Genomic DNA, 26,406 nt, shown 5'->3' with positions numbered 1-26,406 from the left:
CCACATCCTCAGTCATGATTGAAATAATCTAGTTAAACTGTATAATAACTAAAAAAATAAAAACTAAAACAATGAAAACTGCATATTAATTAATTGTACGAGTGCTATCTATTGTAGTTTTTATAAGTCAATCTCTCTCAAACAATGTCTGATGGTTTATCAAATTGAAAACTTGTTTGAATTTATAACTGTAATATTTTTCTAATATATTTAATTTTATATCATCTTTATTAATTTCTAAATTAATAAGAAATTACAATAAAATAAATGTCACTATCTTTATTAATATATATGATATAAAATTAAATGCATTAGAAGAATATTACAGTTATAAATACAGACAAGTTTTCAATTTGATAAACCATCAGACATTGTTTAAGAGAGATAGACTTATAATAACTGCAACAGATAGCAGCACTCGTTAGTAAATTAATATACAATTTACATTCTTTTAGGTATTTTTATTTTTAATTTTTATTATGCAGTTTAACTAAATTATTTTAATCCTGACTAAGGTGAAGGATCCAATGAAAATACTTTCTTGGTAAATTTAAGGTAATATATGTCTTATCTCAATATTCTGTACTACATGGTTTATATTAATAAAATTAAAAATACAAAATGATAATATATTTTTTAAATAATAATTATATACAAAAAATATTAATTTATATTAATTTACATATTTTATACATAATCAATTATTAGGTTATTTCCTCAGTATCATAATTAAAAATTAAATGTATATATATAAATATAATTTAAGCACTAATAAAATAATATGATATGCGCTAATCTCTTTAAATCAAAATAAATAAATATAAACAAAGACCTTTTGAGTTAAAATAGTTTATCAAACACACTAATGCTACAGATATAACAAAATGGAATGTATCCAACACATAAATATATATTTAAAATAAGTATTAAGGTTAATTTAGTAAAATATTTTATAAGAAATTTGATATATATGTTTACTTACTTTCCTTAGCATGTGTTAGCAGTAATAGAAGTAGTGGTAACATTTACTGTATTTTATAATAATATTAAATGAAATATTTAAATAGTAAAAAATATTATTCTAAATTTAACTGTGTTTCACAATAATTATAATATTTTACGATACAATAATAATTAATTAATTGACAATTTTATTAAAATACTAATATTACTGAATTATAGCTTATTTATTAATTGTAGATGGTATTTTATTATTCTGTATGAAGTAACAAAACAATTGAATAAATTTATACAGATTAATCACCGAATAAAAATTTAAGTAAAAAAAAGGGTTAATACCAATGAATCAAAAACAACTAAGGATTAATCAAAATATATGTATGAAAATAATGTTTTCAAAATATTAACTGCATATATATAATCGAAAATCACAAAATTTATCATGAATAATCTCATAGTCATTATAAAAAATTTCTGTTAAGAGACAGTCATATAAAAGGTTGATTATGATTAAAATCATAAAACTTAGCTGCCATAACCAACATCAGAAAATATACAAAGTAATTACTATTTTTTATACATATATAAACAATAGGTTAATAGAAAACTACTGTAGTTTAATCCTTCCATTATATATTTATATTCTTGTTTCTCTCCCTAAAATTCAGATTAAAAAAAAATCACCAGTCTCTTTCATCGTTTTAAGTTATTACCTAAGTGAACCTTTTGGGAGCGGGATCAAACATTTGTTGTCAGAGGTAAAAGTTCTTGTTGATTATAAACTGCTTCCAATAGACTTGTATCTGTCTATATTTCACGTTTCCTTTATTTTCATCAAAAAATTATAAACAGAGCGTGTTTTAATATCTAATAAAATTAGCTTTTCAAATATACAAAAGACAAAAATAAAATAGTAAACATAATCAGTTAGACCTTGATGAAAAATAAATGTACGGAAAGACCAAAATGTTCCATGCATTCTATATAAAATATAAACATACTTTACATCATCCCTTTACATCTATAGCATCTTCCTTTTAATAATTATGCATTATAATCTAAAAGCTGCATTCTTTTTAAATATATATGCGAATCAAAAAGAAAATACACTTTTTTGACGTTCAAAATATTCTGGAATAGTTGTGATTTAATTAGATAATCCAAAAAGTAAAACTACACTTGGTTAGTCTATATTAAACTATAAAACCAATTTTATTAACCCTTTGCCAGTCAAATATGCGTTCTCTGGGCTGCACTTTTTATAAGTATTAAAGTTTCAAATAATCTGATGGCGATATCTTCTAGGCAAGCTAGGTATTCTCATTTGAGTGTATTTGCAACAAGTTTGGCTTTTATCTTGTAAGTAGATATGTACTCCAAGAGAGAGAGTGTTGAATATGTCACTTCTTTGTACTGTGGACCTAATACTGCCATGCATCTTATAATGTAAGCAAATTTATTCATCCTTAATTTATTTAAAAACTTAAAGTGTTTTTGCAGTATTACACTAATAGTATTCTTTCAAAAATTTTCAACTAATATTGCTTTAGAAAATTCAAATTTCTTCATTTTCTATTTCATTTGTTCTTTCTGTTACAGGAAGAGAAATTACAGATCCAGAGGACATTTATTCCTCCTGAGAGAACTTTCAGATGAATAAAACACTACCAACATTTCAGATTGTGATATTGACGATCAAAATGATGTAGATTTCAAAATTGAAGCTATTGAATTGGAAAACCACTAAAGTGATTCAGAGCAATCCCAGGATGAAAATGAGAAAAACGATGAGTATATAGACATTGAAGGAACAGATTGTAGATTCTATCTTGGAAAAGACTTAGAAACATTACGGATGAAATTATTAATTAATAATCCTCTATCATTACCGGCTAAAAAAAAATCCAAAAATATTATCAAAGCATTTCCTCACCCAAAAAGAAATGCATGAATTACTCCTACAGAATTAGATGCTTTCTTACATTTTATCACTCCAAATACGATTGATAATATTGTTGTAAACACAAACAAGTATACTGATAAAAAATAAACTGACTGATAATTATTTAGGACTAGAGACTAAATATACATCTCTATCAGAAATTATAGCATTATTTGGTAGACTTTTTCTAATCGCAGTGAAGAAAGGTAATCAAACAGATGCTACAGAGCTTTGACACTGGAATGACACATTTTGGAAATAATTTTAGCTATAAGAGATTTATTTTTCTACACAGATGCATAAGATTTAATGACATAACGACAAGGCAAGAATATGAGAAGGTAGACAAACCTGCAGTAATAAGAGACTTTCATAGATCGTTTGTTTCTAATTACAAAAATAATTATAATCCCATAAATTCATTACAATAAACAAAATGCTTGTCGCATTTCATGGTAGGTGTGGCTTTATTCCGTACATATCTAACAGGCCAGCAAAATATGGTCTGAAATTATAGGCCATGTATGACAGCAGAACCTTTTATATTTGTAACATAGAAATATATCGTGGAAAATATGTAGACGGTTCATTTTTTAACATCAAATAAGCCAGTTGATATAACTAAGAGAATGGTTGAACCAATTCCTTCATCCAACAGAAATTTAACCACAGACAATCGGTATAGTAGATATGCTGCAGCTTGCTATTTATTTGAAAATAAGTTAACCTTTCTTGGTAGATTAAGAAAGAATAAAGTGTAAATACCCCCAGAATTTCAAGTAGATGAATCTAGACCAATATGATCTAGTTTGGCTCCCAATATGACATAACTCTTATTTCTTATATAACTAAGAAAAAGACGACAATTATATTATTATCCACACTGCATGACAAGATCAACGGTGATTGATGAAATCAAACAAACCTTTAATTATTATGGATTATAAATGAACAAAGGGGGGGTCAATACGGTTGACAGATGTGTTCAATCTACAGTACATCAAGGAGAACTAGGTGCTGGCCTATGATTATTTTTTTCCGGGAACTAGATATATGTGGAATTAATGCCCAAAGAATTTTTTCCTGCAATAACCCACAGCAGATTTGCAGATGAAATAAATATTTAACTAATATATCAATGCAAATGATGGCAGAAAACCTAAAAGTCAGAGGTCAAATTTTGATTCTTCCGAAGGATATTTTAATTTTTTGCCAAAATTCAAAGCTCTACCGAAAGCAGAAACAGAAACTGTGCAAATGAATTTTTTACTTCTGTAAGAAAAATAAAAATAAAAAAAACAAGTATAACATGCCACAACTGCAAAAGTAATGTCTGCTGGAATCATAGCCTCCATGAAGTGACTTGTAATCCATTCCATCACAGCAAGAAACAAATGAAGATGGAATGAATTTTTAAATTTATATGTGTAACTTATTTGTCAGAAAATTGAACATTAAAAATTTTCCAATCTGCACCAGAAAGAATCAGGTAGTAGCATTCTAAACACTAAAATAAGGAGAAATGCAAATGGCTCAAGCCATATTTAATAAATTGGTTCATGTAGGTCATAAAAATTAACAAAGACAAGTGTAATTTCCTATTGAATGTGTAATTGAACGCCAATAGCCTTAAACAGTAGTAATATTCTTACCGATCAACACTACCTGAAATAAGGAACAAATAATTAATGCTAGAAGTGATAGGAGTTGATTTTAATAGTTTTGACTAGTTACTAAAACAATTTTTTAAATTTTTTCATGATTTAACTTTACCACCATAAAATTTTTCTCACGCATAAGTGCAGTTTTATCACTTCAGAATAGATTGCAAGAACAATTAAAATATGTAGGTACATCTTTATCTTCACAATCTTATTTTTATTGTTTTCCATCAGCTTATGCTTTCATAGATTACTTACTGTTTTGCTCACTGATTAGTTATTTAAAATATATTTAAGAGTTTACCCATATTTTTATAATTTACTTACAAGACATCCTTATAATAATATAGATAGATTACAATACTTCTGATTCGTAAGGTAAAAAGCTTTTTGATTACTTTACTTTGAGTATTATTATTCTTAATTTAATGTGGGTTCAAAGTAATATAAAAATTCAAGAAAACAATACTTATAGAGAAAGATATAGCTGAACGAATGATTTTTTCTAAATCTTCTTTCACATGTAACTTCAGGAAATGAATTACCAGTTTATTGTTTGATTTTATGGAAGGATCCAAACACCGGCTAAACTTTACAGATGAATGAAATGGTATACCAATACTACCTAAAATAAGTTTTCTCAGGGCTATTTGAAGGCTTAAGAATCAAAAACCAGCTTAGCCTCCTGAAGAAAGGTTATCTCAAAATAAGTTTAACTCTAATTTTAATAATAAAATGGATACATAACAGTTAGTAAGGTTTGGTTAAACAGATTGCAGGTCTATGCCCAGTGACCCAGTGTGGAGGTGACAGAAGAAGCAGTAGTTAGTCAATAAATTAATAAAAATCTTTCTACTTTAGACATTTTGCGTTAATAAAGAGCAAAAAAGAAAGAAAATAGATTTAAATTACACCACAGTAAAGAGCAGAGCATTTTTACACAAAAGGGTGACAAAATTTTTATAAAAATCATCCATTTTAAATGTTATACTATATATAAACCAGTAATTGACAGGTAAATCTTCAAAAACTAAACTTTATGAAAATGAGTTGTAAGACCAAGATAAAAACATCCAAATGATATTAATATCTTTATTCTTTATAATATTTCAGAAATTCCTTATCCGATAAAATATATAGTAGAAAAATAAGAAAATTCTTGGACATTTTTAATGCATATACTTAGCACTACTATGAAAAGAAAAAAAATTGCCACCCTTCAATCCTCTTAAAAGAGGCTAGGGATATAATCTTATCAAATCTATTAAGCGAGCAGGTTATGATGTATTATCAACAAAAAACTGTTGTTTTAATATTTTTAAAAAACAATTACTTGAGGGATAGAGTAAAAACTTATGAAAAAATTGCATCAGTATAAAATTCATATCATATAAAGAAAACAAGCAGGAGTATGTTGTTTTCAAGAGATAGGTCTTCAGTTGTACTTATGTTTTAATAGGAAAAAATAATATAATACTGTACTGTATAAGATTTCCTCGAGATTTCAAAAACAATTTGCATACTCCAATTTTATACCAGGAGGTAAGCTTTACGTAAAATTCTTTTTTCTAAATTATAAGTGACAACTTTAAATTCAGTTTGATTTAGTTACAATTAATCGTTTAAAATCTACAATCAATAATATACTTGAAAAATGATTTTGATATGTTTGTAATCAATAAATTTATAAAACTGACGATAATATAAACAAAAAATGTACTCGACAGTATATTTTGGTTATGTTACAATTATATTATTTTCCAATTAATTATATACAAAACAATTTTAAATTGTATTTGATGTAATCAATTTCTTAAAATATAAATTTATTTATAAAATGTACTGCAAATTAACCCTTTTGGGTCGTGGTTTGTTTTATTCAATTTTTGATAATCACGTCTATAACCGTGTTTAATTTATAGGTTTGCTACAAATTGAATATTTTTAATACCTTATAACATTTAACATGGTTTATACCACTAATTTTTTCTTCTTATTTTGCTTTTTTTACAATATGGCACAAAACAACATTAGGCTTTTTTAACATAAACTGTTTCATTCTAAAAGTTTCATCACTTTTTATTAAATTTTCTGTTTTGTTTCTTTTAACCTTGTATGACAAACAAAACTTTTAACTTTAATGCTCAGCGAGCTTTAATTTATTTATAACATTAACGGTTTAAACATTTTACATAATTAGATTTTATGTTCATTTTCTTTAAAATATTCTCAGTTTCTTGAATATAGATGGACAATAGAAAGACAATAATAAAAATTAATTTTTTTAATTTAATTGAAATTTTACAGTTACATATTTTTGTTTAAAACGTAATCAATCATCAATCAACATTAATCCAAAACAAAAACATTTAATACAAAAATGTAATTATTTTTGGAGTTAACAAAAATTATTACAAAGTTTGTGCCAGAATTATAAAACGCAAAAGTTTCATCGTCCCAAAAAAGTTAAAAAGAAACATAATAAATTGGTTTGGTTAAATGTACAAAAGTTTTTGAGTGAGTTAATTACATTTTTACAAATTATAACAACAAACACCAATCATTGTTGTTAATAAATATTAATAATATATATGAATAATTAGTTATAGGAATTTTATATTTTAAAGGCTGACATACTGCACAACATAATTATTCCAAAATTGTACATGAAAAGTACTAACGAGAAATATATAATTTATTAAATATAAAATGTTTATAATAGTAGATTATCCTAAGTCAAAAATTAAACATAGATGGAAATCTTCTTTTTAAATAACACAATAATAATATATTCTTAACATTTAGTAAGAAAACCTTTTAAAAATTCTGAGATAAAAAAAGGGTAAGCAGCAGCAAATAGATAATATGTATATGAAATATTAAAAAGAATTACCATACCATTCACATACATGAATAAAAAAACCATTTTTTAAACATTAAAGAAGGAAGCTCAGATAAAAATAAACTATATTGTTTTCTTTTAATCTTAAATTTGAAAGAAAATAATTATTATAATACCAGGCATTCACTCAATTTAATCAAACAATAATTTATTATAATAAAAATTCATAAATTTGTGCTAAGTTTATTGATTTTTCATTTACAAGTCACAAAAATTGTTCGTGTAAAAATTGAATAACCTATGCAAATAATCCCAGTCGATGAATTTTAGCAGATAGGAAATTATGAAGAATAAATACCAACGGTTTTGGACAGCATTCCAAGTCTAACTCCTGTAAGGAAGAAAAATAAATTAACGACAAATGATTATCAAACAATTTCTTACTTATAATAATTATTTAAAACACATCCACTGAATCTTACATTTATAATGGTAACTGAATAATCTAATATATATTAACAGCGATTCTATAATTACATGAAAACTTTCAGTTCTTGTAAACGGTTTAATAATAAATTTTGTACATTAAATGACATAACAAAACGGTTGTAGATGGCTTGACACGAGATAAAAGTAACCCTAAAGCTGGAATACAACCTCCAAGAATAACAACATCTGATGCCGACCTTACTTGAAAGATTACACTTTCTTTTGCTAAATAGACTGATATACATCACAATTACCCGTTCCGTCCGGTTTCTCTAGTTTACACAGAGATCCAATGCCGACTCAAGAAGATCAAGCTGACTGATGGTCTCCGTGCACATCAACTCGTACTTTGAGCGATCATAAAGAACACGGTAAGCATCATCCAGTTGTCCGCACTGAGGATACATCCAAGAATCAACCAGGCTGAATATCTGCAGTCTGTCCCTGAAAGCACCGTGGCCAAAAAGAAATTCCATCACATATTTATTAGGGTGTACCCAAGAGGTGTGTAGCAAATTTGGAAAGAGATCGTGCGTAAAACGCCCACCCTTCGTCTCATCCCATTTAGCCTGCCACAAGGCATTGCCATATTGTTCAATCTCTCAAATTTTATCTGAAGTCAACTCACCAAACTTCTTAGCAACATAATGCAGTTGCTTCTCAGATGCGATCAAATCTATCTGCTTCACATCTGCGATCACCAAGATTGCCTCCTCAGAAATAGTACAGTAACCACCCGTTACCGTTAACAAAGTAAAGCGTTGAACCCTCAATAATATGTCCTGATAGCTTTTATATTTTAGCCTATTCATCCAAACAGGTGCCGCATATAGCATAATAGCCTTGCAGACTAAAACCTTAAGCCATACCCACGGGTGGTATGCGGTCTCTCCAGCTTCATTATCATCAAGCAGTAAATCATCAAGTAATTGTGTAGAATTTCAGACTTGTCTGAAACTACAAACCTGGTCGAGAGAGTAGACAGAAAGCACTTCGTCTTTTGTGTCCCAAGACCCTATATACCGTGGCCCAGGGATCCTTGTTTGCCTGCTCATGAATAAAGGAAAACCAGGAATCCCTCTTTGCAGTCTGAACTGTATGATAATGAGATATCTATATTCAGCTCAAGGACTGCTCACCATTCCAGATCACCCTCATGCTGAGACACTCTTTGTAAACGGTAGACAGCTCTATTTAAGGCTGACAACTCCTTACTCCACCACGATGCAAACCTCTCTCGACCTGAACTACAGGGAATTGAACACTCAGAAGCACCAATAAAAGCCGCTGATACAAACCCTCTACCAGGTCCTTCAGATGCAAAACAACCATATTCCAATCCAAAAGGAAAATTAAGATTCTGGTTGAAAGAAAGTTAACAGATTTCCTCCAGTCAGTATACCTGTACAAGAAATGACTCTGCTGAACCGGAATGTTACATCGGTAGCACTCTCTTAAGCCACCAACAATCTCACAGACAATCAATCGATGAACACTTGAGGAATCATCAACTACCTTCCATTTACAAACATTGGCAGGAATAGATCTATCAACGGTAACATCGATATTCATTCCACCAAACAACTGACGCCCATCTACCATACCTGCGTAGGTGGGCAACTCACCGGTACATTATATACCTGTAGACCATACTGGGCTAAAAAGCCCTTTATTAATTCACTGGCATTATCAGTGGAACTGTTGTGCCACATTTGTGACTTAGCATTAACATCTGCACCAATAAGGATTGGACTAGAACCAGAGAATCGTAGGATTTTATCTCAGACCTCAAGATGACGATCAGCAGGATCTCTATACTGGAAATATGAGCTAGCAACATACAGATGCAATTTCTGAACATCCACATGTACAACAACATGATGAATATTTGAGAGCTGCCGAATGAAAACACAATCAAGTTCCTTTCTGCACATAACAGCGGACATGCTATTTGAACCGCAATAGAATTTTCTTACAAAAAAAAACTGGCAGATCACTGGACAAAAACAACATCTAACCTTTTACATAACACAATCTCACCAAGCTCAATATGAACTACGTAAGCACCCTGTACATTTAATTGACCAACTCTAACCATTTAACGATAGATAATTGTAATAAATATTGAGAATTCTCAGATAACACCCACGATCTTTGCTGTTTACAGTGAGTGCCTGTGATCCTTCCACAGACATTTACAATTAACACAAGTTGGACCCTCTGACTTCTTTGGACACTCCTCACGGTTGTGTCTCTTTTCTCTATAATGAGCACAGAGTACAGGATGATTGTAGAACTTAGTCCTCTGACCATTTCTGTAGCACTTAAAACATCATTGTACATCTAAATCAGAGGTTCCCAAACTTATTTTTCTCATAGACCACTTTCAAAATTCTGCTGGTTACGGTGGACCCCCTGCAGTTACATTTCTACCATATTTCCTCCAATTTCGCTTACGAATTGTGAACCCCCATTATTTTGTCACGCCAACATAGACCCCGTCTCCCGTGGACCCCTGGGGGTCCACCTGGACCACTTTGGGAATCAATGATCTAAATACTCCTTGACCTTACAAGAAGAGAAGTCGACAAACAATCTGCCGTCTGCAGTGAAGATGACAAAAAGTTTAGAACTTACCTCAAAAATACCGTGGTAGCACTCTGTCTTGTGACTACCTATTTAAACAGTAATTGACATTCGGAATTTAATGTAGCCTTGTCCATCAGAGTATTTTGCTCCCTAATGAGAGCCATCAACTCTTCCTCAGACAACCATCGATCTATGTCATCAACTATTACTTTTGGATACCTCTTGCCTTTAGGGTCGACTTTCATGTCAAATTTTCTGATTCTGAGGTTGTCTGAGATGACCTGTCCTTGTCATTAGCACTGATGACTAACCCCTTTTTCGTTTCTGTAATGCTCTGAATTTTCAGGTTCTGCCTCTTTTGTCTAAGGATGATATGAAACTTGTCCTTCATCTCTTTGCTTGTTTTTGAAGCTGACCCCTCCTTTAGGTTGACAAACACAACCTCTGGCTGTTTCTGGGGCAGACTGGTCTCCTGCTTTTCTTTTAGCACCTCAGCATACTGTTTACACTGAAGCAATCCCTGCTGCAAGTCTGAAGTAGGGGCAGGAACCATCTCTCGTACCACTACTTCTTTTGCCAGCCAACATATACAGGGATATATTCATATCCCTTCACCAAGGCTTCAACTACAGGTTTTAGTTCCTTAATGTTGGGAATAACCTTACTCTGCAAAGAGGCCGATGAATTTTTAGAGTCGCTGAAAAATTGGAGAAGAATGTCACACTTTTCCTGAAAGGCCCGCGTAAGCAGGACCAAATCTCCAACACTTCCATCCAACACCTTTACTAAACTCTTCAATGATTAATTGATCCCTGTCTTTAATGCCCCACGAGGTACCTGAAGTACCCACTCATGACTCTTCCTCCCCAGAAGAACAAGATTTGTAATGCCTAACCTCAATCGCTTCCAACGCCGTTTGATCTGCTTGGACTTGCCCCTTCTTCCCATAGTTTCAAACATTTCTGAAATCTCTGAAATTGAATTATCTGAAATGGATGAACCCACAAATACACACTAATGTTATAAAAAAATAACAATCAATGGAGAAAAACAAAGTATGTTAACAAAATAAAGTCGGCCAATAACAAACAAGTAAGCACAAAAAGCACCCGATGGGAAACAGTGTAAATGAAGTCGTTGCCTAGTGGTTCCTAATAAACAAAACAAGAAAACAAAATAAATTAATAACTTAAATACAACTAAAAAATAAACTATCTTAGTCATTCCAAGTCACCACATATAAATAGATAAATATATCACTTATCTAGCACAAAGTCTAGATAGCCATAAGGTTACCTAAACAACTAAAATTACACAAATAAATATTATATTACCTTAAACACTTAAAATCAAAACAAAAACAAAAAAAAAAAAATTAATCCATTATGAAAGTATCAAATAAAGATACTTTTGAATTCAACTGAAAAAAAACGTAATTGTAAATAAATTTGTCAGAGCCTACACAATCCAATCATCCTAGCCTACGTTGCATGTTGAAGTACCCCCCGCAGTGTCAGGTCGGCATTGGTTGTCTCTGCCAGTGCGGTCAAGGCAATTCTCCCTGAGTAATCTGATGCTGGACCTGTTGATCAGCCTGGCGGCCACGGTGCTTGGAGCCTGGCAAGCTGGGGAAGATAGCACCTGCGCCTACTCAGCGGTTCACAGGTTACCTCAGCAGCCCGGCAAGGCCTGGTGCTCCGTTGGGAATGTTGGCATCTGCCAGGAGGTCCTATGTTGAGCCAGCCAGGGAAATTCTTCCATCTTCTTCTCCAGGTGGTGGTCAGCGACAAATTAATTTTCACAGTAATGACACTGTCTTATATAAATGGCAAAGCGTGATGGGGGTTGAGCCAATGTGGTGGGGTATTATGTTGCACGATCAGCTGGCTTGGTGGAGAATGGTGCTTGTGCAGGTGCATAAATATACTGTACTCCCATTGACATTTGAATGGCCAGCATTGTGCTCGCCAATATGAAGCTCAGTGTGTATGCGGCAACAAAATACAAAAAAATTATAGTTTCAAAATAAATAGATAAATAGACAAACAACCATCTGGGTAGGTTTGTTTACAAACTGTTAGACAATACAGGATTGTGTTTCTTTTTTTGTACTCTTATTATGGGAGCTAAAAGCAGCAAATATATTTTCTAACAGTTAAATGGTTGTAATTCTTGTGTTTTTTCATAAAGAAAGTTTTTACTTTCTGTAAAAGTTTCTTGAACATAATCTTAATGATGTAAAAAACTAAATTTCATACAAAAACAAATTTATACCATCACTTACTATCTCTCCTTCATCTCCACCAAAATCCAACCAAAGGATTCTGGTACCATCATCGGCTGATGTTCTCAATCGTTCAAACGGAAAACTCCACAGGGTCTTTGGTTCTCTATTTGTGCCAGGTGCTTCTAAAAGACTAAATCCATCTTCAAAATGTAGAATAAGCTGACAGGGTTGACCTTGCCATATACATCCTATTAAATAAAATCAGATTGGATTAGAATTCAATACAAAAATTTCATAGTTTTTTTTTTAAATTCAAATCAGGTGAAAACATTTTTAATGATGAATTTCAACAAATAGCATAATGCTTTTGTTGATAAATGAATGCAGTCTGAAAATGCAACAACAGGCTTACCATTCTAGAATTTCAGAAAACAAAGCATATAAATTGAACTTGAATCCTTCTAACAAAAAATTCAATATTTAACTAACGCTCAATGTATAGTGAACTTAAATTGTGGTTTTACTATGCAATTTTTAAAAATATGCTTTACAATAGCCGTAAAATATAATTTTGAACTATCCTGATCCACCCATATCAGAGGCAGACTTTTTGAGAGTTGATCTTGCAGAACCCTTCATTTCGTTTTTCTTGGAGAGCTACCATGGCAGTTGAATAAGCTGCTGTCCTGTCAATCTGTGGCTCATACTCCACAACTTCTAATAGACAATAGGACAGCAGATTATTCTAGGCCCCTGGTAAAGTTTTGTAACATATAAATATCATATAACATAACAAACAAGCATACTTCTAATATTAAATGTTAGTATATAACAGAGCATACAAACTCTTTATGTACATTTTATAAGTAAAATGCAAAAAAAAAACTAGTATGCAAGTGTTTGTGTGTTTGAAAGCTTACATACATGATGCACGTTATATAGTTCACCATACGATCCTCTCATCTGATGCCCAACTTACAACAAACATAAGATGTGAGACTCAATAAATTATGATAAGATGTCCATTATTATAGTTTAAGAATTGAAATTTTAAAATGATGAATTATGATTTAGAATAGAATTAAATTTTTATTTTCACTAATTTTTAGTTTCTTACTATTTATATTATAATTAAGACTGTGTTATTTTCAAAAATGTGTTATGTGTTGTATTTAAAGATTCCAGATATGTATATCACTTTAATCTGAGTGATGTTAGGTTCAATTATAAATTAATTAAAAAATTACTGAAAAAGATTACAGAATCAATTACAAATTACTGAAAAAAGCTATTAAGTTTATCTTAAAGACTAGGAATTAAGAATTTATTTTCAATACAATTAAATTATTTAATATTTAAAATTCAACATCTTTTTTGAATATGTGAGTTTTGCTTCATCTAAAAGTTGGCAGTAATACGCATAATTCACTGTACGACATTCATGGAGAAAATCAACATGCAGAACTCCTTTTAAAATCAAAAAATACTGTGGCCAGAACCTTTCCGGCTGAGAGTTGAGTTCCACATTTCATCACAGGTCATATAATTCGATGTAAAAAAAATTCTCCTTCAGCTTGGTAACAACTCAACAACCGTTGGCACAACTCTAGCCGATAGAGCTTCTGACCTTCGATGAGAAGATGAGGGACCCATTGTGCTGCTGCTTTTTTAAATTCAAGCTTGCCAGTAATGATTACCTGAGCACTACCACAGCTTATTCCGATCTCAGAAGTAACTTCTGCAATTGGTAATTGACGGTCATCCTCGATAAAGCAACAAACCACGAGAACATTTTCAGCAGTAGCACTTGTCCATGGATGATATTGGTGACCTTCATTTTCAACTAGTTCCCATCCTTCCGAAAACTGCTTATTTTAATCATACACTTAAGCATTTTTTAGTGTTGTTCCCGAACAGTGCCTGAAGTGTTATCAAAATTTTGGATGATTTCACACCCTCTGTCATGAGAAATTTAATAATAATACTTTGTGCAATGCGCATTGATATCTCCTGCTTTGACATTGTGATACTGACTAGAAAAAAGTAGTGAGCTGGCTTTCTATGAATGAGATCCTCTCCACGCATCCCTACGTACAATACTGAGAAGCCATGACTCTCTCCATTAGTGGTGCATCAACGACAACAAAAATTCTGGTTTATATTTGATTCATCCTTGTAGAATGCATATAAAGTAAAAATTGCTTAAATAATTATATTTAAAAATTCTTCTTTTACAGTCTTTTTTATTAATTTAGTCTTTATAAATGATAAGACAACTTTATGATAATACTGGAATGTAATGTAATATTGCAACAAATGCATGGAATAAATCCATCACATACAGTAGTAATCTATCCTCACTCTTTACAGGAAAATCTTTCACTAATCTACCCATATAAAGGACTTAAATCTTTTGCTCAACTGACAATTCATTTCCTCAAGAGATTTTCTTAAACTATTGAACACAGTATTTTTAGTTCAAATTGATTTTAATATATACTTTAAAAATATAAAGTATAGAAACTAAAAGCATGTTTGATTTGATCCTTTACAATTTTTTTTTTTGTCAGAACTATATTATACAATTAACCTTAAAAATAGGCTTGAGAAGAGCATGCTTAGAGTTGCAAATTACAAAGAACACTTTACTTGAATGAGAATAATTACAGAAATTTATTAATAGAGAATTTTATAAATGGTTCTAAAAATCACAAAAGTCATTGGTGAATAACAGAATAGGACATAATACCGATCTATCACTGAATTAATGAGTCAAAAAAAGAAATCAAAGTTGTTCTGTGATAATTATATACACTAGTTAAGGACAACAACACAAACATTTTCAGATGAAAGCAGTTCAACATGTAGCTCATTTTATAAAATCAATATGAAACAGAATTATTACAGTATTTTTTTGTTTATTTATTTTACTTTAATGATAATTTGTAAATTTATCACAACGGAACTTAAAAATGGTTCATTTTATCTAAAGTAATGTAAGGCGTGATACAAAAAAATTCTCTCAAAGTAATAGTGATCTTTGAAAGTCAGTATGACTACAGTCTCATTCTGTACATCGGGTCCTGTACTTAATTATTGTTCATGCATATGAGTATATTTACAATTTCACTACACACCACAAATAAGAGATACCCTTGAAATCTCTGTTAATCTTGGGAAATCTGTGTTGGACACCTTGAAATTATAAAAAAAGGCCAACGAAATGAAATAATGAGCAAACAAAGATCTTTTGAGTGGTACTCATGTTGGTAAGATGGACAGAACATTACTAGAAGATGAAGAGAGGTCAGTCAGGACTGTCTTAAGCATACAATTCCCCAAAAAATGAAAAAAATTAAGCAGGTAATGTGTAAGGATTGTTGGATCTTCATAAAAGAACTTTACTATAATATTCTGAGGCATCTCAATGTGATAATTTGAGATAAACAATTTGATCTATAGTGTGAGTGCTATCAGATGTAACAAAAAGACTGTTATTACACAAGAGATTCAGTGCTGATTCACAAAAGGTGTTTGATATATTTAAAGAAAAGTACGTCGTTAAGGAAGATCTGATAATTCTAAGAGTAGGAAAAGGACTAGGAGCAATGTACAACTGCACAAGTATATTAATTCAAAGTGATGGTAACCAAATTTAAAGTAAGGTTTTTTAAAAACCTTTCAAAACTTTATGATCACATCTCATAAATAGTATGAACAACAGTGGCATCGAATGTTAGCAAAGAAATTTTTAATATGTAGCGTGTATGTAAATACAGAGACAGACTATCAGTTTGAAGACATATATGTTTATTATTTTCCATATTTTGGTTAGTTTATGTTAACTGATCACCTTAAAAACATTTATCCACTCATAAATTATTTTGGTTTTGTACATATTGCAATACTTGATTTAAAATTATAATACTTGCATTAAAATTTATAATTTTTTAAATTGTAATAATAATTACTTACTGCATGCCAGCTCTCTCTGTTGTTGAACACTATTATGACAACCCTGTACTAACATGCGAGCCCAATTTGCCAAATCTCTATGTGTTTCTGCACGTAAATGATGTGTAATAACACCTTCTGATGTACCACAACGTACACTGAACACTATAACATCCGTCTGTCGGCTTGAACTTACTAATCTGATAAACAAAGAAAATTTAAATACTTATTTACCATTACCGATTAAAAAAAGCAATGAAATTCAATACTTACAAACAATGTTACAAATTTATTCTACTCTATCACTGGTTAAGCTAAGAATAAAACTTCTACAAAATAATCTCAAAAGTACAAAAAAAAAGCTCTTATCAACAGTTTCATGCAGAAAGATTAGGTAATAAGATTGACTTATTACCTATCTTTTTTCTTTCCTTTACTTTCAAGGAAGAATTTACAAACCATTTAGAAATAACAAAAGCAATTAAAATAAGATGAAATCACATCAATCTAAAATAAGATTATTTTCTTACAAAAAAAAATCTTATAAACTCTTCTTGATTTGGAGGGGCATTGTTATAATATTTTAAATAAAGTTTCTTATGTAAAAAATATCTCGAATAAATAAAAGTTCAAAACATTTTATTCAGATGAAGTATTCATTATAAAATTGTTCTATAATGTACATCTTTCTTAATTACATCAAAACAAAATTTTGACATATAATCACAAGCATTTGATTAAATATTACATAAAAATAAAAATTTTATTACATAAAATATTTTAAAATACATCTAAAATTCTTAAATAAAAACAAACAACCTTGTGTAGTTCTTTTTTATTAAGTGCAATTCTTAAATTCCACTTCAACTGCTTTTACATACCCAATTCAACTCTATATTCTACTGAATACATGATTAAATGAAAAAAATTAAGCAACAGATCTCCAAAAAAATTACATAAAAAACAGCAAAGTAAAGGAAAAAACTATTATTCTTTTGGAGCAATTTTTATGGGAAAGTTGCTGCTCTTTAAGATTCCAAATTGCCATTTATTCCATTTATACTCTACGTAATTCCCCACCGAGTAGAAACGATGTATCGAATGTATTTATTCATTACAGAAGGCTTAAATTAATTAGTTGTTTTACACTATCTTCTCAGTATTTTTATGGCTGTGACCTGTGTAAAGTACTTAAGGAACAAAACTCAAAGCTGCTTTCACTGAGGATAGTAATGTAGCTACACAGTGGTAAAAAGAGTAAAAGTGTAATTTGTAAAGCTGAATACTCCTGCATTTTCTGAGAGTTATGTATAGTGATTTGCAGTGTTTGGCTTATACGAGGCATGTTTCTAAAGTAAGATCCGTTCTGAAATAAAAAGCATAACTGAAAAAATGAACAAACTTTATTAATCATGCATTAAAGCTATATTTATTTATTTACTCTTTCTTACATAGCTGCCTTTAACTTCAACATATTTTTCATAGTGTTTCACTAGCTTCTTAATTCCCTCTTCAAGAAATTCCACCACCAGTGAATTAAACCCATTTACTAGTGATGATGTTTTTCAATTCATCATCATTACCAAATTTTTGTGATCCAACCCACTGTTTAAGAGGAAAAAAGGAAATAAATGCTGGGAGCTAAGTCAGGGCTACAGGATGGAACCCTATGAGTATATCAGGTCACTTACAACTTTTTGGTTAATTTACATACGCTCTTTAAGTAGGTTAAAATGTGGGCATACCACCAATAAATTAAGGTTTTTTTATGTAATTGAAAAAAATTTATTAAAAGAAGTATAAGAAGGTACATTCAAAGGCATATAAAAAAAACCTGTATATTTGTATTCTAGTCTTATGATGAAAATTGGCCGAGGTAAAATTTTTTAGCAAGCGCTAATTTTGTGATCTATATATATAAAACATATAGTGAGCTCAACTTGGAAATTTTCTGTTGTAGTAGTTCAATGAATCCAGATGCATTTTGCAGGAAGTTAATTCTCTTTTTATTTTTTATATAACAAATTACTCTGTACTGTGAAAACCAATCGAGATGTGACCTGAGACCCAAATAAATCCATCCATGTTGATGAAAATTAAAAAAATATTTTAATAAAAGTTATAATTAAAAATAATAATTATTTAGATTGTGTGATAAAAGTAAAAGACTTTTTTACCAGTAATGAATTATGAATGGGATAATGAATTTAACAATGTAAATATCATTTTTATGAAACATTCCCCTCTCCACTGAAGAAAAGCAATTATATATACGCTTATTTCTTCACAGAAAGAGGTACATTAATTTGTCACATTACATCATTTATCCTAGTCTTTTTTTGAAATTATTATGCATGTAAAAAAGTATCTATAATATAAGAGACACTGATCACAGTTGCTTTCTGATTAAATAATATTGTTCACTTATCAGAAAAGCCTTGTAGCAAACGGAGTGAAGTTATCAGTTTAGAACTAAATATTACCCATATTTTGGTAGGCTTGGAGTGTGAATAAGTAACAGTATATTTGGCTTCATGAATAAAGTAACAAGAACAATTTCATTTCTCAATTTCAATTTCATTTGTGAGTAAGACTTGTGTGGACTTTAAAATGGTAGTGTCTTCAGGAATGTTATATTCTGTCAGACAGCCTATTACTGTAAGGTTACAGCATGCAGTACATACATTAAAAATTAATCACTTGCAAAATTTTCTATGAAAAATATATTATTTTACACTAAAAAAGTACCTGTTTAAATCTAATTTTTTAAATAAATTAAAAAAATAAATATTACCTAAAACTGAATATAAAAAAAAGTATGAAAATGAAATTCTTTCAACGATTAAAATAAAATTGACATATATGCTAATTTCCAGACCTAGTAGAAATTAAAGGACAAGTTTCCAAAGGTGTACTCCAAGCTTCTGGACTCCATGGAGCTGATTCATAAAGCCTTAACTCACGTTGGGTAACAACACCAAAAACAGGTTGCCATCTTTCTAATTCTTCACTACTTTCAGAACTAGCCCTTCCATTTAGCTGTAAGCAAATAAAAAAAAGAAGAAAACCAAAATTATTAATACAGTGATAGTGCATTACAAAAACAAATTCCCTCTACATGTGTGTATGTGTGTGTTCTGTTCATACGTGTATACATACATATTCATGTAACTAGCAGATAAAAGTGTAATTGTTATTTTACAATCATTCTATCATTTAATTCGTTTTATTTTTGAGATATCATTGATAAACCATCAATTTAAACATACTTTTAAAACAATTAAAACAGACTAAAAAAAATATTAAAAAATAAAAAATATTGTTCAATTCTTATTTAAATTTTTACGTTTCCAATTCAGCACCAAATTAAACAAACTACTACCAACAACTTATTAACTTTTAATTTGATGTTGGTTTTAATATATGGAAATGTAAACAAAAACTAAAAATACTATCTTTTTCATCGTTTACATTCTAAAAACTAATTTTACTTTTTTAAATTTTATTTTATTTAAAATAATTTATAACAATTATTTATTTAATAAATGGGTATGTGAGTAAGGCTAAAAAAAACTCTTTACATATGAGAATAGTTGTTCAGAAGAGCCTAAAAGGCAATAACCCTGCATATGATAAAAATATAGATAGAATGCAGGGAAAACCATGAATAGATGTGTAATGAGCGGAAGCTAAGGCTCCCTCAAATACAGGAATATATATTATTTTTTACCTTGGATCATACTTGTTCTTTTACATAAAACAAAAACTCAAGTTTTTTTTTCCAAACCCCTTTTTAAATTATTTAATCTAGGATATGATAACACAAATTATTCCAATTAATTGCCTCAAAGTTTTGCAAGAAAATATTTTGAATACCAGAATGATAGCAAGTTAAATATTATTACAATAAAATAATTCCAATATTAAGTAATGGTGACAACAAAAAAAATTCAAATCATTTACATGGATTGTATAATTTTTTGTTTAAAAAATTATTTTAAGTAAACTAAAAGAAAGTAACTAAAAAACCACAAGAAATATTTCATTTAAAAAAATCATCAAAATTGGTGTACTTAATAATAGGAAGTAAAGATTGATCCCAACAAATTACACACAAAAAAATATTTAAAAAAATTTATTTGGGTTAAATTAAGTCAGCGTTTTTAAAAACATTGAAATAAAAATTCTTCCTTTGTAATCCCTTCTACAAATATGTTTTATTTATATGTAGCATTACCTGCTCTGGTCGTTAGCTAAGAATAAATTATTAAACTACATACATACAAAAATAAAACTGTAGCATCATTTAACAACAGCAATCCCAGTTTTAATGCGGCAACTTTGATGATTAAGATTTTATTTTTATTTCACACATTTCAGTTTCCAGGATATTACTTCTTACAATTTTCCAGGTTTTTTTTTTAGAATTAGATCTTACATAATCAGTTCATACCCTTATCAGGACTACAAATATATTCTGCCAAACTTTTCCATACGTGGAAACAAATAAGTTTAATTCAAACTAACACATGATTTTTGGAGAACCTCTAAAAGTAGAACAATTATTTCAAACAAAATAACAATATTCTATATATATATATATATATATATATATATATATATATATATATATAGATCAAATTAAATTATTCATCTAATAACAAACAATGAACTGATTTGGTTATCTCTTGATGTTTTAATGGAATATTAATTTACTTTCAACAAAGTAGAATTATATTTCATCAATAAGAAAAATATTTCAGTAGATGTAAATTTGCTCACACTGTTACTTAATAAATACACTTGAATATTGCAGTAAAAAATTAAAAAAAAAACATTTATCATGGTTATTTAGGAAATAATAGAAAAAAAATTACTCACAATAACAGAAATGCAGTGCTTTTATATGAGTTGTCCACCGGGCAACTTAAGTATAACAAATTAAACCGATATACATTATCTTTATGTGCCAAGAAGAGTAATCTCTGCTGGGGCTGCTTACAAAGGGAGGAGGAGGTTACAGTGTCTGTAAACGAGACAGGGTAGTGAGGTTTACAGGGAATGGTGACAGGGGGTGGAAAAGGGGAAGACAGAGGGGTAGAAACAATTACACTAATCCTCTTAGCTATGTTGCAAAACTCTCTTATGTAATTTACTCTTTCCGAGGTTATCCTTCGTATTACTTCATTCCATCCTGTTCATCACGTTACTCATTCCTGTTTTTAACGGTTCATTCTCCCCGATTTTACTTTCTTATCCTACTCTTTTAATAACACATCATATCGTATCTCATATTACCACAAAAACAGTGTCTACACTTAATTAAATAACTCCACTGAAAACAAATTTTGTCAAATAAATTAATTATTATAAATTAACATCAATATCCTCTAATGCAGAAATCCTATTATAACATAGATATTGTATTGTACATAAATATTGTATTCTTAAACAATTTAAATCTTAAATTTATGTTATAAGACTTTTCAATCGCTAATTATTGTTTTATTCAAATAATGCCTAATATAAAAAAAGGATGTTAATCTTATTTTATTTCGATAATTTTTACAATCACGCTTATGTTGATTGGTTTAACTGACTCAAACTTTAACCCTGACATCAACAGCTGTAAAACAACACTAATTTGTAAATTCAAATTCTATTAGACTTAAAAAAATACTAGATAATAAAAAAACAATACTAATTAAACTTCATCATATTTTAACTTTTTGAAAAAGGTACTTATTAAAAGAAACAACTAACCATACATTCAAACATTGTATAAATATATTGATATAAATTTGTCATAGAACTAATTTATTTGTGTCTTATGACATGTTTTACAAAGTTCTTATCAACAGGTGTAATTTTTATTAGTTCATTGTTGTAGATTTTGCTGATAAATTAAAAATAATGAAATAAATGAAAAAATCACAAATTTACACACTTTACAAATACTATCCAAAAAAATTCTTAAAGTAAGAGCTACTTGGTGGACTGTTTCATGGTTATTTATAGACTGCCAGTCAAAATTTATTTCAGGAGGGGTTAAATTTTTGTCTATTTATAGATTGTAATTGGAAATAAAAGAACAATGTTATATTTTCCGGATGTTAATGTTTGTATGTGCATGTATGTATGTTTGGTGTTGGCCTCTAAATCACCTAATATCTCCAGAACTACCAGACGGATTTTGACCAAACTTGGTCAGATTAATTCTATATGGGCAATGATGCCATTAAATTTTCAACTAAAAGTCAAGGGGGTAAAGCTATAGAGCTGGGTCACCCTCAGTATCTTGGGATTTCACCTAATTAAGGTCATATTTTTCTGCTGCAGCAGAAAATATCACCTTCCACTACAAAATGAAAAATATTTTTCATATGCTATGTTAAAATATTTTAGCAGTCATCTGCTATGTTGCAATGTCGACAGGTGAGCAGTAGAATTAAACAAATAAATAATATTTAACGTTTAAAAAGTAATTCGATCTGGCTGGATCTCAAAGTCAATCAGCCAGATGATTTGGTTGGTACCTTGTGCGTTAAGGCTACACCACTCTGCCTTCATACAAATGAAATTTGTTCTATGTACGTTGTGAAATTACATTAGCTTAATTAGTGCTCTATCTTGCTAGTACCCCCACACCTGCGCGAATTAAATACAGTATGCACTCGCACGTGCATTAGTAAGAATCACATGAAAAAAACATCTCTTCCACTACAAAAACAATTATAACCGAGATGACAATTAACCATATCACATGGAAAAAGCCAGGCGATACTGCAAGGTATCAGATAGATTATATCATGGTTAAGCAAAGATTTAGAAATCAACTCGTTGACTGCAAAACTTACCCTGGAGCAGACATTGATAGCGACCATAATTTGGTGATAATGAAATGTAGATTGGGGTTTAAAAACCTGAAGAAAAGTTGTCAGATGAATCGGTGGAATTTAGAGAAGCTTGAGGAAGAGGAGGTAAAGAAGATTTTTGAGGAGGACATCGCAAGAGGTCTGAGTAAAAAAGATAAGGTAGAAAATGTAGAAGAAGAATGGGAGAATGTTAAAAAGGAAATTCTTAAATCAGCAGAAGCAAACTTAGGTGGAATAAAGATAACTGGTAGAAAACCTTGGGTTTCAGACGATATATTGCAGCTGATGGATGAACGTAGAAAATATAAGAATGCTAATGATGAAGAAAGTAAAAGGAACTATCGGCAATTAAGAAATGCTATAAACAGGAAGTGCAAACTGGCGAAAGAAGAGTGGATTAAAGAAAAGTGTTCAGAAGTGGAAAGAGAAATGAACATCGGTAAAATAGACGGAGCATACAGGAAAGTTGAGGAAAATTTTGGGGTACATAAATTAAAATCTAATAATGTGTTAAATAAAGATGGTACACCAATATATAATACGAAAGGTAAAGTCGATAGATGGGTGGAATATATTGAAGAGTTATACAGAGGAAATGAATTAGAAAATGGTGTTATAGAAGAAGAAGAGGAGGATGAAATGGGAGAAACAATACTGAGATCTGAATTTAAGAGAGCATTAAAAGATTTAAATGGCAGAAAGGCTCCTGCAATAGACGGAATACCTGTAGAATTACTGCGCAGTGCAGGTGAGGAAGCGATTGGTAGATTATACAAACTGGTGTGTAATATTTATGAAAAAGGGGAATTTCCGTCAGACTTCAAAAAAAGTGTTATAGTTATGATACCAAAGAAAGCAGGGGCAGATAAATGTAAGAATATAGAACAATTAGTTTAACTAGTCATGCATCAAAAATCTTAACTAGAATTTTATACAGAAGAATTGAGAGGAGAGTGGAAGAAGTGTTAGGAGAAGACCAATTTGGTTTCAGGAAAAGTATAGGGACAAGGGAAGCAATTTTAGGCCTCAGATTAATAGTAGAAGGAAGATTAAAAAAAAACAAACCGACATACTTGGCGTTTATAGACCTAGAAAAGGCTTTCGATAACGTAGACTGGAATAAAATGTTCAGCATTTTAAAAAAATTAGGGTTCAAATACAGAGATAGAAGAACAATTGCTAACATGTACAGGAACCAAACAGCAACAATAACAATTGAAGAACATAAGAAAGAAGCCCTAATAAGAAAGGGAGTCCGACAAGGATGTTCACTATCTCCGTTACTTTTTAATCTTTACATGGAACCAGCAGTTAATGATGTTAAAGAACAATTTAGATTCCGAGTAACAGTACAAGGTGAAAAGATAAAGATGCTACGATTTGCTGATGATATAGTAATTCTAGCCGAGAGTAAAAAGGATTTAGAAGAAACAATGAACGGCATAGATGAAGTCCTACGCAAGAACTATCGCATGAAAATAAACAAGAACAAAACAAAAGTAATGAAATGTAGTAGAAATAACAAAGATGGACCACTGAATGTGAAAATAGGAGGAGAAAAGATTATGGTGGTAGAAGAATTTTGTTATTTGGGAAGTAAAATTACTAAAGATGGACGAAGCAGGAGCGATATAAAATGTCGAATAGCACAAGCTAAACGAGCCTTCAGTAAGAAATATAATTTGTTTACATCAAAAATTAATTTAAATGTCAGGAAAAGATTTTTGAAAGTGTATGTTTGGAGTGTCGCTTTATATGGAAGTGAAACTTGGACAATCGGAGTATCTGAGAAGAAAAGATTAGAAGCTTTTGAAATGTGGTGCTATAGGAGAATGTTAAAAATCAGATGGGTGGATAAAGTGACAAATGAAGAGGTATTGCGGCAAATAGAAGAAGAAAGAAGCATTTGGAAAAATATAGTTAAAAGAAGAGACAGACTTATAGGCCACATACTAAGGCATCCTGGAATAGTCGCTTTAATATTGGAAGGACAGGTAGAAGGGAAAAATTGTGTAGGCAGGCCACGTTTGGAGTATGTAAAACAAATTGTTGGGGATGTAGGATGTAGAGGGTATACTGAAATGAAACGACTAGCACTAGATAGGGAATCTTGGAGAGCTGCATCAAACCAGTCAAATGACTGAAGACAAAAAAAAAAAAAAAAGTAACATCATTGTAAAAAGTATAAGATCGGTCTTGCACTAACCTGTTATGTGAATTCATCTTTTAGAATTATACGTTTAGTCATAAGCGTTACAAAAAAACTATTTAAAATGAATGTGTGGGTGGGGTGAAGTAAAATTGTTTTTTTTTATTTATGATCTTTAATATTATAATTGTGTCAATTTATATCTAGACATTAACGTAAAACCAAACAAATTATTTGAAAAAATATATGGCTTTATAAGAGGAGTAAATAAAGGATAAAAACTAAAAATTTTGTAATATTTTTACCTTCATAATGTTCTTTCTACAAGAAGAAATCTTTCATGATACAAAATTTTCTATTTGCGGCCAGTTTTGCAAGGATCTTTTCATTGATTTCAACTTGTTACATTTGATTTCCTCTGGTAGCATGCAGTACAACTTGCAATCATTATAATATGTAATATTTCCTCATATAGACAGACAAAAGTTCCCACACTGTATTTTGTATAGTTCAAGAATATATGTATGGACCTTTTCAACAGACCTTAAAAAAGCTAGAGTGGTATTTTCACATCACATGATTATCAATTATTTGGTCTAATATTTTGTTTAGTCTACTGGTTGAAGAAGAAATACAGAGTAAGACAGAGATAAGAGAGTGAGGAAGGTAAAGTTATGCAGTTCTGTTTTTTTTTTTAAATAATACAATCACAAAGTCA

General features: G+C 30.2%; 1 protein-coding gene across 2 annotated transcripts in view; it reads right to left on the bottom strand.

Annotated features, from left to right (window-relative positions):
- Window positions 1-7,586: 7,586 nt before the first annotated feature.
- Syn1 (Syntrophin-like 1) overlaps window positions 7,587-26,406 on the bottom strand; it is a 330,275-nt gene continuing 311,455 nt past the window's right edge. For both annotated transcript variants that reach the window (XM_075369801.1, XM_075369802.1), the window contains exons 4-7: window positions 19,543-19,703; window positions 16,686-16,864; window positions 12,768-12,958; window positions 7,587-7,796 (exon numbers count right to left, since the gene is read on the bottom strand). In XM_075369801.1, the coding sequence (XP_075225916.1) occupies window positions 7,704-7,796; window positions 12,768-12,958; window positions 16,686-16,864; window positions 19,543-19,703 (624 nt within the window). In that variant the 3' untranslated portion in view covers window positions 7,587-7,703. The remainder of the gene's footprint in view (window positions 7,797-12,767; window positions 12,959-16,685; window positions 16,865-19,542; window positions 19,704-26,406) is intronic.

Source organism: Lycorma delicatula, chromosome 6, assembly GCF_047948215.1.
Source record: "Lycorma delicatula isolate Av1 chromosome 6, ASM4794821v1, whole genome shotgun sequence".
Taxonomy (NCBI): domain Eukaryota; kingdom Metazoa; phylum Arthropoda; class Insecta; order Hemiptera; family Fulgoridae; genus Lycorma; species Lycorma delicatula.
This window is presented reverse-complemented; position numbering and strand designations above follow the sequence as displayed.